This window comes from Eucyclogobius newberryi, unplaced genomic scaffold (genome assembly GCF_026437365.1).
Source record: "Eucyclogobius newberryi isolate DKJ021-1_F unplaced genomic scaffold, fEucNew1.0.hap1 SCAF_22, whole genome shotgun sequence".
In the NCBI taxonomy this organism is placed as follows: Eukaryota; Metazoa; Chordata; class Actinopteri; order Gobiiformes; family Gobiidae; genus Eucyclogobius; species Eucyclogobius newberryi.
Window position 1 is genome coordinate 24,259,461 of NW_027315857.1, and position 15,559 is coordinate 24,275,019.

At 45.4% G+C, this 15,559-nt stretch overlaps 1 protein-coding gene across 1 annotated transcript in view; it reads left to right on the forward strand.

Annotated features, from left to right (window-relative positions):
• LOC140371656 (2-acylglycerol O-acyltransferase 1-like) overlaps positions 1-10,047 on the forward strand; it is an 11,889-nt gene extending 1,842 nt beyond the window's left edge. Inside the window, exons 4-10 of the mRNA XM_072458840.1 lie at positions 162-305; positions 2,059-2,189; positions 3,506-3,549; positions 7,363-7,453; positions 7,848-7,956; positions 8,616-8,861; positions 8,895-10,047. Coding sequence (XP_072314941.1) covers positions 162-305; positions 2,059-2,189; positions 3,506-3,549; positions 7,363-7,453; positions 7,848-7,956; positions 8,616-8,770 — 674 coding nt within the window. The 3' untranslated portion in view covers positions 8,771-8,861; positions 8,895-10,047. The remainder of the gene's footprint in view (positions 1-161; positions 306-2,058; positions 2,190-3,505; positions 3,550-7,362; positions 7,454-7,847; positions 7,957-8,615; positions 8,862-8,894) is intronic.
• The last annotated feature ends 5,512 nt before the right edge of the window (positions 10,048-15,559 follow it).

The window sequence follows — 15,559 nt, forward strand, 5'->3', positions numbered from 1 at the left end:
TTTTAGTCGCCTTTTAATCTCGGTTTAGTCCCGGTTTAGTCCTGGTTCAGTCCCGGTTTAGTCCTGGTTTAGTCCCGGTTTAGTCCCGGTTCAGTCCTGGTTCAGTCCTGGTTCAGTCCCGGTTCAGTCCCGGTTCAGTCCCTGTTGTCTTGTGTTTCCAGGCGTGCTCGTGGCCGGAGGCTTCGGGAACTTCTGCACTGAAGCCACAGGTTTCTCGGTTCAGTTCCCTGGACTCACTCCTCACCTGCTCATGCTGCCGTTCTGGTTCAGGGTCCCACTCTTCAGGGACTACATCATGTGTGGAGGTCAGAACCGGGACCGGACTGGACCAGGACCGGACTGGACCAGGACCGGACTGGACCAGAACTGGACCAGGACCGGACTGGACCAGGACTGTGACGTGCTGGTGTCATAACTAAACATGTAAACATCACAGAGGCTTGTGGTGGGCTCCGGGGCCCTCCAGCACCACAGTCTGGGCTCCGGGGGCCTCCAGCACCACAGTCTGGGCTCCGGGGGCCTCCAGCACCACAGTCTGGGCTCCGGGGGCCTCCAGCACCACAGTCTGGACCGGTCAGTGTCTCTCTGTGTTTGGTGTGAAGAACGTCCTCAGAGCTCAGGACTGGACCATGTGTTTGTACTTTTACCTTCATTTGAGCCTCTGTGATATGGACAGAACATGCTGGTCTCTGATTGGCTGATCCACCTGCCACGCCCACCTGAACTCTGGTACAAAACTCTGAATGGACCAGGACCAAACCAGGACCAAACCAGGACCAAACCAGGACCAAACCAGGACCAAACCAGGACCAAACCAGGACCAAACCAGGACCAAACCAGGACCAAACCAGGACCAAACCAGGACCAAACCAGGACCAAACCCAGGGTTCAGATGAAGGATTTTCACTTGTATAGCGGCGCTGCTAAACAATCCCTTAATTTTTCGAAATTTGTATAGCAATTTGATAATTGCATAGCAAAACACGAAAGTGACTAACAATCAATATTTTCCATTGATATAACACGATTATTTATTTAAAATGTATTTGTAAACATTTTATTAAAAAAAAAAAACTCTTAACAAATTAACTTTTTAACACTTAAAAAAAAAAATCTTTAAATAAAACAGAAATATTGCAAATAAAAATTAGTTGTTGAACAAATTAACACAAAGTCAGATGGCCTCATTTACAACTTTCTTCCACATCATCATCAATCAGATGACTATTTGCAGGAGTCTCATTTACATATTAATTGTCATTACACTCAGAAAAAATATGTATTAAGCTTCTTATGGAAAAATAAATGTTGCTGTGGTGTTTCCATCATGGTGTATTTTATGTGTTATTCAAATTGTACCGCTCTATTTGACGTTCCATTTTTAGTTTTGCTATTTGATGACGGTCCCTAAGCACTCGGCTCCGGCTGCACATTCAGATCAGTGTAATTCGCTGCGCCCAAAATACGCATCTGATTGTTAAAAACGAGGTTGTGTCACTGCAGTGTAAATATGAATATTTTGGCAATGTGAATGATGAAAGACTTTTGTGTTTAGGAGCTATTGACCTCAGAAGTCTGAACCTGTGACACTAACTTTACCGCACGTGGCTCCTCCCACTTTCAGACTCAATCTGAGACAGCAGCGGGACTCGTCATGACAACACAGCGTCCTACATGTGTCATGCTGTTATTGACCATCGATTGACGAGTGATCAGTACTTTTAGGCGCTTTGGTGATACAATTGAACACACATTTTTGTATCGCAAAAGCTGCGATACAAACACACTTTTTATGACGAATGCATCGCATTTGAGAGAAATTGCCTCGCATTTTGCAATGCGATACCGCTTATTCTGAACCCTGAAACCAGGACCAGGACCAGGACCAGAACCAGAACCAGGACCAGAACCAGGACCAGGACCAGGACCAGGACTAGGACTGGACTCACCTGCTGCCACTCTCAATGCTTCTGTCACTTTCTCCTTAGCTCTCGGACTCGTCCCGGACTCGGACTCGTCCCAGACTCGTGCTCACGTTCTCTGCCCGTGTCTGTCCAGGCCTGGTGTCCAGCTGCAAGTCCAGCCTGTCTCACCTGATGAGTCGTCCCGGAGGAGGAAACGTGGCCGTGATCGCCGTGGGCGGAGCTTCGGAGGCCTTGGACGCTCGACCCGGAGCCCTCACTCTGCAGGTCCTACACGGGCCCCACGCCACCCACGGGTTATTCATCAGAATGTGTCACGATGTGTCACGATGTGTCACCACATGTCACCACGTGTCACGATGTGTCACCACATGTCACCTCATGTCACCATGTGTCACCACGTGTCACCATGTGTCACCATGTGTCACCTCGTGTCACCACGTGTCACCACGTGTCACCACGTGTCACCACGTGTCACCACGTGTCACCACGTGTCACCACGTGTCACCACGTGTCACCACGTGTCACCACGTGTCACCACGTGTCACCACGTGTCACTACGTGTCACCACGTGTCACCACGTGTCACCACGTGTCACCACGTGTCACCACGTGTCACTACGTGTCACCACGTGTCACCACGTGTCACCACGTGTCACCACGTGTCACCACGTGTCACCACGTGTCACCACGTGTCACCACGTGTCACTACGTGTCACCACGTGTCACCACGTGTCACCACGTGTCACTACGTGTCACCACGTGTCACCACGTGTCACCACGTGTCACCACGTGTCACCACGTGTCACCACGTGTCACCACGTGTCACCACGTGTCACCTCGTGTCACCACGTGTCACCACGTGTCACCACGTGTCACCACGTGTCACGATGTGTCACTACGTGTCACCACGTGTCACCACGTGTCACCACATGTCACGATGTGTCACCACGTGTCACCACGTGTCACCATAACGATGTGTCTGGTGGTGGTTCTGCTTGTGGCGCCGCGTCTTGAGTGGACCCACATGAAACGTCTCACGTGATGGACTTTACCCGTGATGCACAAACAGTTTCATCCTTGTTGGACGAGTGTTGGAACGGCACATGTCCTGTACTTTTACTGTCTTCCCAGGGTGTTGAAGTACAAGATGTACATGTACACGCCGCTCTCTGTAAACCCAGCGCCACGTGACTCTGGAAGAGGTTAAAGGAGCGTGTTAAAGGAGCGTGTTAAAGGAGCGTGTTAAAGGAGCGTGTTAAAGGAGCGTGTTAAAGGAGCGTGTTAAAGGAGAGTGTTAAAGGAGCGTGTTAAAGGAGCGTGTTAAAGGAGCGTGTTAAAGGAGCGGTTAAAGGAGCGTGTTAAAGGAGCGTGTTAAAGGAGCGTGTTAAAGGAGCGTGTTGAAGGAGCGTGTTAAAGGAGCGTGTTAAAGGAGCGCGTTAAAGGAGAGCGTTAAAGGAGAGCGTTAAAGGAGAGCGTTAAAGGAGAAAGTTAAAGGAGAAAGTTAAAGGAGATGTGGGACAGACAGAAAAACGGCGACTAATCTTCTAGACTAGTTTGATCTTTGTTGATTGTGTTTTTCAGGTGAAGAACAGAAAAGGATTCATCAAAATGGCCCTGAAACACGGGTCAGTTTGACTTTGGTGGTGGCGTTAGTGTGGTGGTGGTGGTGGTTTGTGCGGTTGGTGTGGTGGTGTGTGTGGTTGTTTGTGCGGTTGTGGTTTGTGTGGTCGTGTTTTTTGCGGTGTGGTTGCGTGGTTGGTGTGGCGGTTGTTGTGTGGTTGTAGTTTGTGTGGTTGCTTGGTTGGTGCGGCGGTTGTAGCGGTCCTAACTCCTGTCCCGTGTTGCAGGTTGTGGTTTGTGTGGTTGTGTTTTTTGCGGTGTGGTTGCGTGGTTGGTGTGGCGGTTGTTGTGTGGTTGTAGTTTTTGTGGTTGCTTGGTTGGTGCGGCGGTTGTAGCGGTCCTAACTCCTGTCCCGTGTTGCAGGTTGTAGTTTGTGTGGTTGTGTTTTTTGCGGTGTGGTTGGTGTGGCGGTTGTGTGGTTGTAGTTTGTGTGGTTGCGTGGTGGGTGCGGCGGTTGTAGCGGTCCTGACTCCTGTCCCGTGTTGTGGTTTGTGTGGTTGTGTTTTTTGCGGTGTGGTTGCGTGGTTGGTGTGGAGATTGTTGTGTGATTACAGTTTGTGTGGTTGCGTGGTTGGTGCGGCGGTTGTAACGGTCCTGACTCCTGTCCCGTGTTGCAGGTTGTGGTTTGTGTGGTTGTGTTTTTTTGCGGTGTGGTTGCGTGGTTGGTGTGGCGGATGTAGTTTGTGTGGTTGTGTTTTTTGCAGTGTGGTTGTGTGGTTGGTGTGGCGGTTGTTGTGTGGTTGTAGTTTTTGTGGTTGCTTGGTTGGTGCGGCGGTTGTAGCGGTCCTAACTCCTGTCCCGTGTTGCAGGTTGTAGTTTGTGTGGTTGTGTTTTTTGCGGTGTGGTTGGTGTGGCGGTTGTGTGGTTGTAGTTTGTGTGGTTGCGTGGTGGGTGCGGCGGTTGTAGCGGTCCTGACTCCTGTCCCGTGTTGTGGTTTGTGTGGTTGTGTTTTTTGCGGTGTGGTTGCGTGGTTGGTGTGGAGATTGTTGTGTGATTACAGTTTGTGTGGTTGCGTGGTTGGTGCGGCGGTTGTAACGGTCCTGACTCCTGTCCCGTGTTGCAGGTTGTGGTTTGTGTGGTTGTGTTTTTTTGCGGTGTGGTTGCGTGGTTGGTGTGGCGGATGTAGTTTGTGTGGTTGTGTTTTTTGCAGTGTGGTTGTGTGGTTGGTGTGGCGGTTGTTGTGTGGTTGTAGTTTGTGTGGTTGCTTGGTTGGTGCGGCGGTTGTAGCGGTCCTGACTCCTGTCCCGTGTTGTGGTTTGTGTGGTTGTGTTTTTTGTGGTGTGGTTGGTGTGGCGGTTGTAGTTTGTGTGGTTGTGTTTTTTGCGGTGTGGTTGTGTGGTTGGTGTGGCGGTTGTTGTGTGGTTGTAGTTTGTGTGGTTGTGTTTTTTGTGGTGTGGTTGCGTGGTTGGTGTGGCGGTTGTAGCGGTCCTGACTCCTGTCCCGTGTTGTGGTTGTGTTTTTTACGGTGTGGTTGGTGTGGCGGTTGTGTGGTTGTAGTATGTGTGGTTGCGTGGTTTGTGCGGCGGTTGTAGCGGTCCTGACTCCTGTCCCGTGTTGCAGGTTGTGGTTTGTGTGGTTGTGTTTTTGCGGTGTGGTTGCGTGGTTGGTGTGGCGGTTGTTGTGTGGTTGTAGTTTGTGTGGTTGCTTGGTTGGTGCGGCGGTTGTAGCGGTCCTAACTCCTGTCCCGTGTTGCAGGTTGTGGTTTGTGTGGTTGTGTTTTTTGCGGTGTGGTTGGTGTGGCGGTTGTGTGGTTGCAGTTTGTGTGGTTGCTTGGTTGGTGCGGCGGTTGTAGCGGTCCTGACTCCTGTCCCGTGTTGTGGTTGTGTTTTTTACGGTGTGGTTGGTGTGGCGGTTGTGTGGTTGTAGTATGTGTGGTTGCGTGGTTTGTGCGGCGGTTGTAGCGGTCCTAACTCCTGTCCCGTGTTGCAGGTTGTGGTTTGTGTGGTTGTGTTTTTTGCGGTGTGGTTGGTGTGGCGGTTGTGTGGTTGCAGTTTGTGTGGTTGCTTGGTTGGTGCGGCGGTTGTAGCGGTCCTGACTCCTGTCCCGTGTTGCAGGTTGTGGTTTGTGTGGTTGTGTTTTTTGCGGTGTGGTTGGTGTGGCGGTTGTGTGGTTGCAGTTTGTGTGGTTGCTTGGTTGGTGCGGCGGTTGTAGCGGTCCTGACTCCTGTCCCGTGTTGTGGTTGTGTTTTTTACGGTGTGGTTGGTGTGGCGGTTGTGTGGTTGTAGTATGTGTGGTTGCGTGGTTTGTGCGGCGGTTGTAGCGGTCCTAACTCCTGTCCCGTGTTGCAGGTTGTGGTTTGTGTGGTTGTGTTTTTTGCGGTGTGGTTGGTGTGGCGGTTGTGTGGTTGCAGTTTGTGTGGTTGCTTGGTTGGTGCGGCGGTTGTAGCGGTCCTGACTCCTGTCCCGTGTTGCAGGTTGTGGTTTGTGTGGTTGTGTTTTTTTGTGGTGTGGTTGCGTGGTTGGTGTGGCGGTTGTTGTGTGGTTGTAGTTTGTGTGGTTGCTTGGTTGGTGCGGCGGTTGTAGCGGTCCTGACTCCTGTCCCGTGTTGTGGTTTGTGTGGTTGTGTTTTTTGTGGTGTGGTTGGTGTGGCGGTTGTAGTTTGTGTGGTTGTGTTTTTTGCGGTGTGGTTGTGTGGTTGGTGTGGCGGTTGTTGTGTGGTTGTAGTTTGTGTGGTTGTGTTTTTTGTGGTGTGGTTGCGTGGTTGGTGTGGCGGTTGTAGCGGTCCTGACTCCTGTCCCGTGTTGTGGTTTGTGTGGTTGTGTTTTTTACGGTGTGGTTGGTGTGGCGGTTGTGTGGTTGTAGTATGTGTGGTTGCGTGGTTTGTGCGGCGGTTGTAGCGGTCCTGACTCCTGTCCCGTGTTGCAGGTTGTGGTTTGTGTGGTTGTGTTTTTTGCGGTGTGGTTGGTGTGGCGGTTGTGTGGTTGCAGTTTGTGTGGTTGCTTGGTTGGTGCGGCGGTTGTAGCGGTCCTGACTCCTGTCCCGTGTTGCAGGTTGTGGTTTGTTTGGTTGTGTTTTTTGCGGTGTGGTTGCGTGGTTGGTGTGGCGGTTGTTGTGGTTTGTGTGGTTGTGTTTTTTGCAGTGTGGTTGCGTGGTTGGTGTGGCGGTTGTTGTGTGGTTGTAGTTTGTGTGGTTGTGTTTTTTGCGGTGTGGTTGGTGTGGCGGTTGTTGTGTGGTTGTAGTTTGTGTGGTTGCGTGGTTGGTGCGGCGGTTGTAGCGGTCCTGACTCCTGTCCCGTGTTGCAGGTTGTGGTTTGTGTGGTTGTGTTTTTTGCGGTGTGGTTGCGTGGTTGGTGTGGCGGTTGTTGTGTGGTTGTAGTTTGTGTGGTTGTGTTTTTTGCGGTGTGGTTGCGTGGTTGGTGTGGCGGTTGTTGTGTGGTTGTAGTTTGTGTGGTTGTGTTTTTTGTGGTGTGGTTGCGTGGTTGGTGTGGCGGTTGTTGTGTGGTTGTAGTTTGTGTGGTTGTGTTTTTTGTGGTGTGGTTGCGTGGTTGGTGTGGCGATTGTTGTGTGATTACAGTTTGTGTGGTTGCTTGGTTGGTGCGGCGGTTGTAGCGGTCCTGATTCCTGTCCCGTGTTGTGGTTTGTGTGGTTGTGTTTTTTGTGGTGTGGTTGGTGTGGCGGTTGTGTGGTTGTAGTTTGTGTGGTTGCTTGGTTGGTGCGGCGGTTGTAGCGGTCCTGACTCCTGTCCCGTGTTGCAGGTTGTGGTTTGTGTGGTTGTGTTTTTTGCGGTGTGGTTGGTGTGGCGGTTGTGTGGTTGTAGTATGTGTGGTTGAGTGGTTGGTGCAGCGGTTGGTGCGGTCCTGACTCCCGTCCCGTGTTGCAGAGCGCACCTGGTTCCAGTTTTCTCGTTCGGTGAAAATGAACTTTACGACCAAATGGAAAACCCCCGAGGCTCCGCCCTCAGGACGCTGCAGGTCCGCCCCCAAACACACACCAGCATTTGGAACATTTTTTTTTTAATTAGTAGTAAACCACGTTATGTTGGTCAGATGACTTTGTAAATAAATATTAAAATATATATATATATATATATAAAATAAAGAATTAATAATAATAATAATAAAAAAGAATAATTATGCAGAAATGTAAAATCAAGTGTGTTTTTTGTGTGTTTGCATTATTTATTTATTTACACATTTATTCACCTTTTATTTTATTTGTTTTATTTTCAGTTTTGTTCCTACATAAAGTAAAAAGCAAAAAATAAAAGTACTTAAACACTGAGCAGGAGGATTCTATGGTAATCATTCATTTTGTTTTCTTCTGCTTTTCTGTTTGTTTTTCTTTTTGTTTTTTCTTTTCTTCCAGAACCGGTTGCAAAGCATCATGGGATTGGCGCTGCCGCTGTTTCATGCCCGAGGAGTGTTCCAGTACAGCTTCGGCCTGATGCCCTACCGGAAACCCGTACACACCATTGGTCAGTCTCTGTCACGTGACCAGCGGAATCAGATTACCAGATTAATCAGATTACACAACAGTTGCGTCTGATTTTTGACTTTAACATTAGTTTGCGCTTCTTTTTTTGCATAATATGAATCAGATTACTCACATCAGGTGGAACTGGTTACATGACATGTAATCTGATTACTCCAGAAATCAGATCATGGTCAGAGTTTAGGCCATAATGGGAATATAAATCGGGAACCAAGACTGGACCAGGCCTGGGCCTGGACCAGGTCTGGACCAGGACTGGACCAGGACTGGACCAGGCCTGGACCAGGTCTGGACCAGGACTGGACCAGGTCTGGACCAGGACTGGACCAGGCCTGGACCAGGCCTGGACCAGGCCTGGACCAGGACTGGACCAGGACTGGACCAGGACTTGACCAGGCCTGGACCAGGACTTGACCAGGCCTGGACCAGGACTTGACCAGGTCTGGACCAGGACTGGACCAGGACTTGACCAGGCCTGGACCAGGACTTGACCAGGCCTGGACCAGGACTTGACCAGGCCTGGACCAGGACTTGACCAGGTCTGGACCAGGTCTGGACCAGGACTGATCAAATCTATTGTTCAGATTTTGTGTTTCTTTTGTCTGTTTCTTTGCTCCTGGTTCTGATCCGGGTCCGGTCCAGTTGGAAGTCCCATCCCGGTGAAGTCCAAACCGAGTCCCACAAACGAAGACATCGAGTCCCTTCATGGACTTTACCTCCAGAGCCTCATGGACCTGTTCGAGACCCACAAAACCCTGTACGGATACAGTCCAGACCAGCACCTGAACTTCAACTAAAGCACGACCACCAAGACTCTAGATGGACTGAACCGGGTCCCAAACTGGACTGAAAGAGGTGGAAATCTTATCGAAATCAGGTGTAAATCAGGTGGAGATCAGGTACAAATCGGGATGAGATCAGGTTGAAATCAGGTTGAAATCAGACCAATATCAGGTGGAAATCACATCAAAATCAGATGGAAATCGGGTTGAAATCCTACCTAATCATGATCATAGATAAAAGGAAGTGCATTATTAAAAAGGTCTGTGCCAAACTATTTCTGTCCAGGCCAAAACCAGGCCAAAACCAGGACTAAACCAGGACTAAACCAGGACTAAACCAGGACTAAACCAGGACTGAACGAGGACTAAACCAAGCCTAAAACAGGTTTAACTTGATCTAAATAAGGAACCACGCTGGAATAAAACTTGAATTAATCACGTTTCTCGAGCAAGAAGGAATAATCCGGTACGAAGCCAGTTTACAGCCAGTTTACGTTTAAATCGGGACAGAACGCGGCGAAGTCCAAAATCAGACTAAACCAGGTCTAAACCGGGTTTAAACGCGCACACTGTAACTTTTCTGGAGGAGGAACTTCATCCTGGTCTAGAGAAGGTGAAATAAGGAACTCAGAATTCAGATTTAAAAGTGAATAAATGAAAACCAGCTCTGAATCCGTCCTGAACGAGGTATAGAAAAGAAGAAGAAACATCGCCAAACCAGGAATAAAACCAGGAATAAAACCAGGAATAAAACTAGGAATAAAACTAGGAATAAAACTAGGAATAAATCCAGGAATAAATCCAGGAATAAAACTAGGAATAAAACCAGGAATAAAACTAGGAATAAATCCAGGAATAAATCCAGGAATAAAACTAGGAATAAAACTAGGAATAAAACCAGGAATAAAACCAGGAATAAAACCAGGAATAAATCCAGGAATAAATCCAGGAATAAATCCAGGAATAAAACTAGGAATAAAACTAGGAATAAAACTAGGAATAAAACTAGGAATAAAACTAGGAATAAAACTAGGAATAAAACCAGGAATAAAACTAGAAATAAATCCAGGAATAAAACTAGGAATAAATCCAGGAATAAAACCAGGAATAAAACTAGAAATAAATCCAGGAATAAAACTAGGAATAAAACTAGGAATAAAACCAGGTCAATCAGGGGATTTTTTTTCTTTTTTTTTAAATTATTTTACAACTTTGCCAAAGCTCGATGAAAATGTTTACGCAAACTGTCGCATTCTTCTGTTTCTATGTTTCATACTGTAAAAAAATTGCCATTTCTGATAAAAATGAACAAATATACAACTGGATTGCTTGGTGTCGCTCTGTTCTCATTCATTTTTGAACCTTGCATTGTGAATAAACGCTCACTTTGAAGCTAAGGCTAAATCTGACATAAACCAGCACGAGAAGCTTCACATAGAAGTCCCAGATAAAGCCTGCAGGGGGCGCAGGGGAAGCTGAGCACAATGAGGCAGCTAATTCATGCGCTAATTAGCCTCACTTAAAGACCCCAGTCCTAGCATCAGTTCTTTGACAGAATTAGTTGAAACTTTCACACTTCATTTGCCACGTTTGAAGAAATGTGTTTGCCTAATCTGCACTTTAGGGAACATTTGTGCACTTTTGGTAACATTTGTGCACTTTTAGGAACATTTGTGCACTTTTGGTAACATTTGTGCACTTTAGGGAACATTTGTGCACTTTTGGTAACATTTGTGCACTTTTAGGAACATTTGTGCACTTTTGGTAACATTTGTGCACTTTTGGTAACATTTGTGCACTTTTGGAAACATTTGTGCACTTTTGGAAACATTTGTGCACTTTTGGTAACATTTGTGCACTTTTGGAAACATTTGTGCACTTTTGGAAACATTTGTGCACTTTAGGGAGCATTTGTGCACTTTAGGGAGCATTTGTGCACTTAAGGGAGCATTTGTGCACTTTTGGGAACATTTGTTAGCATTTAGGGAGCATTTGTGCACTTTAGGGAGCATTTGTGCACTTAAGGGAGCATTTGTGCACTTTTGGGAACATTTGTGCACTTTAGGGAACATTTCTGCACTTTTGGGAACATTTAAGCACTTTAGGGAACATTTAAGCACTTTTGGGAACATTTTGTGCACTTTTGGAAACATTTGTGCACTTTTGGAAACATTTGTGCAATTTTGGTAACATTTGTGCACTTTTGGAAACATTTGTGCACTTTAGGGAGCATTTGTGCACTTTAGGGAGCATTTGTGCACTTAAGGGAGCATTTGTGCACTTTTGGGAACATTTGTGCACTTTAGGGAACATTTCTGCACTTTTGGGAACATTTAAGCACTTTAGGGAACATTTAAGCACTTTTGGGAACATTTTGTGCACTTTTGGAAACATTTGTGCACTTTTGGAAACATTTGTGCAATTTTGGTAACATTTGTGCACTTTTGGAAACATTTGTGCACTTTAGGGAGCATTTGTGCACTTTAGGGAGCATTTGTGCACTTAAGGGAGCATTTGTGCACTTTTGGGAACATTTGTGCACTTTAGGGAACATTTCCGCACTTTTGGGAACATTTAAGCACTTTTGGGAACATTTTGTGCACTTAAGGGGACATGTGTGCACTTTAGGGAACATGTGTGCAATTTGGGCAACATTTGTGTATTTTTGGGAACATGTATGCACTTTAGGGAACATTTGAGCACTTTAGGGAACATTTATGCACTTTTGGAAACATTTGTGTACTTTTGGAAACATTTGTGCACTTTAGGGAGCATTTGTGCACTTTTGGGAACATTTGTGCACTTTTGGAAACATTTGTGCACTTTAGGGAGCATTTGTGCACTTTTGGGAACATTTCTGCACTTTAGGGAGCATTTGTGCACTTTTGGGAACATTTGTGCACTTTTGGAAACATTTGTGCACTTTAGGGAGCATTTGTGCACTTAAGGGAGCATTTGTGCACTTTTGGGAACATTTGTGCACTTTAGGGAACATTTCTGCACTTTTGGGAACATTTAAGCACTTTAGGGAACATTTAAGCACTTTTGGGAACATTTTGTGCACTTAAGGGGACATGTGTGCACTTTAGGGAACATGTGTGCAATTTGGGCAACATTTGTGTATTTTTGGGAACATGTATGCACTTTAGGGAACATTTGAGCACTTTAGGGAACATTTATGCACTTTTGGAAACATTTGTGTACTTTTGGAAACATTTGTGCACTTTAGGGAGCATTTGTGCACTTTTGGGAACATTTGTGCACTTTTGGAAACATTTGTGCACTTTAGGGAGCATTTGTGCACTTTTGGGAACATTTCTGCACTTTAGGGAACATTTCTGCACTTTTGGGAACATTTAAGCACTTTAGGGAACATTTAAGCACTTTTGGGAACATTTTGTGCACTTAAGGGGACATGTGTGCACTTTAGGGAACATGTGTGCAATTTGGGCAACATTTGAGCACTTTAGGGAACATTTTGTGCACTGTAGGGAATATTTATGCACTTTTGGGAACATTTCTTCACTTAAGGGGGCGTTTGTGCACTTTAGGGAACATGTGTTCTATTTGGGCAGCATTTGTGCACTTTTGGGAACATGTATGCACTTTTGGGAACATTTATGCACTTTTGGTAACATTTGTGCACTTTAGGGAACATGTATGCACTTTAGGGAACATTTGTGCACTTTTGGGAACATTTGTGCACTTTTGGGAACATCTGTGCACTTTTGGTAACATTTGTGCACTTTTGGAAACATTTGTGCACTTTAGGGAGCATTTGTGCACTTTTGGGAACATTTGTGCACTTTAGGGATCATTTGTGCACTTTTGGGAACATTTAAGCACTTTAGGGAACATTTAAGCACTTTTGGGAACATTTTGTGCACTTAAGGGGACATGTGTGCACTTTAGGGAACATGTGTGCAATTTGGGCAACATTTGTGTACTTTTGGGAACATGTATGCACTTTAGGGAACATTTGAGCACTTTAGGGAACATGTATGCACTTTAGGGAACATTTGAGCACTTTAGGGAACATTTATGCACTTTTGGGAACATTTTGTGCACTGTAGAGAATATTTATGCACTTTTGGGAACATGTCTTCACTTAAGGGGGCGTTTGTGCACTTTAGGGAACATGTGTGCAATTTGGGCAGCATTTGTGCACTTTTGGGAACATTTATGCACTTTTGGGAACATTTATGCACTTTTGGTAACATTTGTGCACTTTAGGGAACATGTATGCACTTTAGGGAACATTTGTGCACTTTTGGTAACATTTGTGCACTTTAGGGAACATGTATGCACTTTAGGGAACATTTGTGCACTTTTGGTAACATCTGTGCACTTTAGGGAACATGTATGCACTTTAGGGAACATTTGTGCACTTTTGGTAACATTTGTGCACTTTAGGGAACATGTATGCACTTTAGGGAACATTTGTGCACTTTTGGTAACATTTGTGCACTTTAGGGAACAAGTATGCACTTTAGGGAACATTTGAGCACTTTTGGGAACATTTATGCACTTTTGGGAACATTTGTGCACTTTTGGGAACATTTGTGCATTTTAGGGAACAAGCTGTGAGATGTGACCTCTCCACCTGATTCTTCACCTACTTTCCCCGCTGTACAGTAAAGTCCAGGAGATAAGAGCCGCCCGCCGATTGGTCCGCGCCGATAAGAGCTGCGTTCCGATTGGCCGCTGGCACACAATGCCTTTTCCACGAAAGAGGTTTTGACTGTGGTCACGTGACGCCGTCGGACTTTATTCAGTTCGACAGTCGGGCCGGCGGCGTTCAGTGAAAGCAGGTGAGACTTTTTCGGCTTCAGTCGTCAATAGTAACGGGTCCGTTCGCGGTGTTTTTAAAGGCGCACCATGTGTTGTTTGGCCTGACATGTTCCAGGGCGTGGCATTAAACTCATCGACCTTGCATTTGTTCAGTCACAGGTGTTTTTATTGCTTGAAAAACACGCGCGCTCTCTCTGCGAGCGTGTTTGTCTCCACGGAGATTCGTTCAATGGCATCTGCATGGGGACAAACGGAAAGGTTACGTAGTGCACCTTTAAGTGTGACATTGATTCTGGTGGGAAACTGTAAATGACAATTGCGTATAAAGTTTATGGTGATACAACAGACTCTGGAGAACGATCGAGGAAAGAAAATCTGCAGGTGTTTTTTTTTTTTTTTGCAGTGATTTTTGAAGTTCTGGTCGGATTTGGGATCGATTTCCAGAGTTTTGCGCAGCAGTGATTTTTGACAAACAATTGTAATCAACTAATTATGTGCAATAACAATAACAAGTCATGTCTTCATGATCATTGTTGGCTTCACTTCACTGATGTTCCCCATTTTTTTTCAGTACATGTATCATTTAATATCAATTAGTGGAATAAGAATCAGTGCAACATCAATTAGTGGAATTTCAATTAGTGGAATATCAATTAGTGCAATAAGAATCAGTGCAATATCAATCTGTGGAATATCAATTAGTGCAATATCAATTAGTGGAAAAATAATCAGTGCAATATCAATTAGTGGAAAGAGTAAAACCAGGAATAAAACCAGGAATAAAACCAGGTCAATCAGGGGATTTTTTTTTTAAATTCTTTTACAACTTTGCCAAAGCTCGATGAAAATGTTTACGCAAACTGTCGCATTCTTCTGTTTCTATGTTTCATACTGTAAAAAAATTGCCATTTCTGATGAAAATGAACAAATATACAACTGGATTGCTTGGTGTCGCTCTGTTCTCATCCATTTTTGAACCTTGCATTGTGAATAAACGCTCACTTTGAAGCTAAGGCTAAATCTGACATAAACCAGCACGAGAAGCTTCACATAGAAGTCCCAGATAAAGCCTGCAGGGGGCGCAGGGGAAGCTGAGCACAATGAGGCAGCTAATTCATGCGCTAATTAGCCTCACTTAAAGACCCCAGTCCTATCATCAGTTCTTTGACAGAATTAGTTGAAACTTTCACACTTCATTTGCCACGTTTGAAGAAATGTGTTTGCCTAATCTGCACTTTAGGGAACATTTGTGCACTTTTGGTAACATTTGTGCACTTTAGGGAACATTTGTGCACTTTTGGAAACATTTGTGCACTTTAGGGAGCATTTGTGCACTTAAGGGAGCATTTGTGCACTTTTGGGAACATTTGTGCACTTTTGGTAACATTTGTGCACTTTTGGAAACATTTGTGCACTTTTAGGAACATTTGTGCACTTTTGGTAACATTTGTGCACTTTTGGTAACATTTGTGCGCTTTTGGTAACATTTGTGCACTTTTAGGAACATTTAAGCACTTTTGGGAACATTTTGTGCACTTAAGGGGACATATGTGCACTTTAGGGAACATGTGTGCAATTTGGGCAACATTTGTGCACTTTTGGAAACATTTGTGCACTTTAGGGAGCATTTGTGCACTTTTGGGAACATTTCTGCACTTTAGGGAACATTTCTGCACTTTTGGGAACATTTAAGCACTTTAGGGAACATTTAAGCACTTTTGGGAACATTTTGTGCACTTAAGGGGACATGTGTGCACTTTAGGGAACATGTGTGCAATTTGGGCAACATTTGTGTACTTTTGGGAACATGTATGCACTTTAGGGAACATTTGAGCACTTTAGGGAACATTTATGCACTTTTTGGAACATTTTTGCACTTTTGGGAACATTTATGCACTTTTGGGAACATTTGTGCACTTTTGGTAACATTTGTGCACTTTAGGGAACATGTATGCACTTTAGGGAACATTTGTGCACTTTTGGGAACATTTGTGCACTTTAGGGAACATGTAT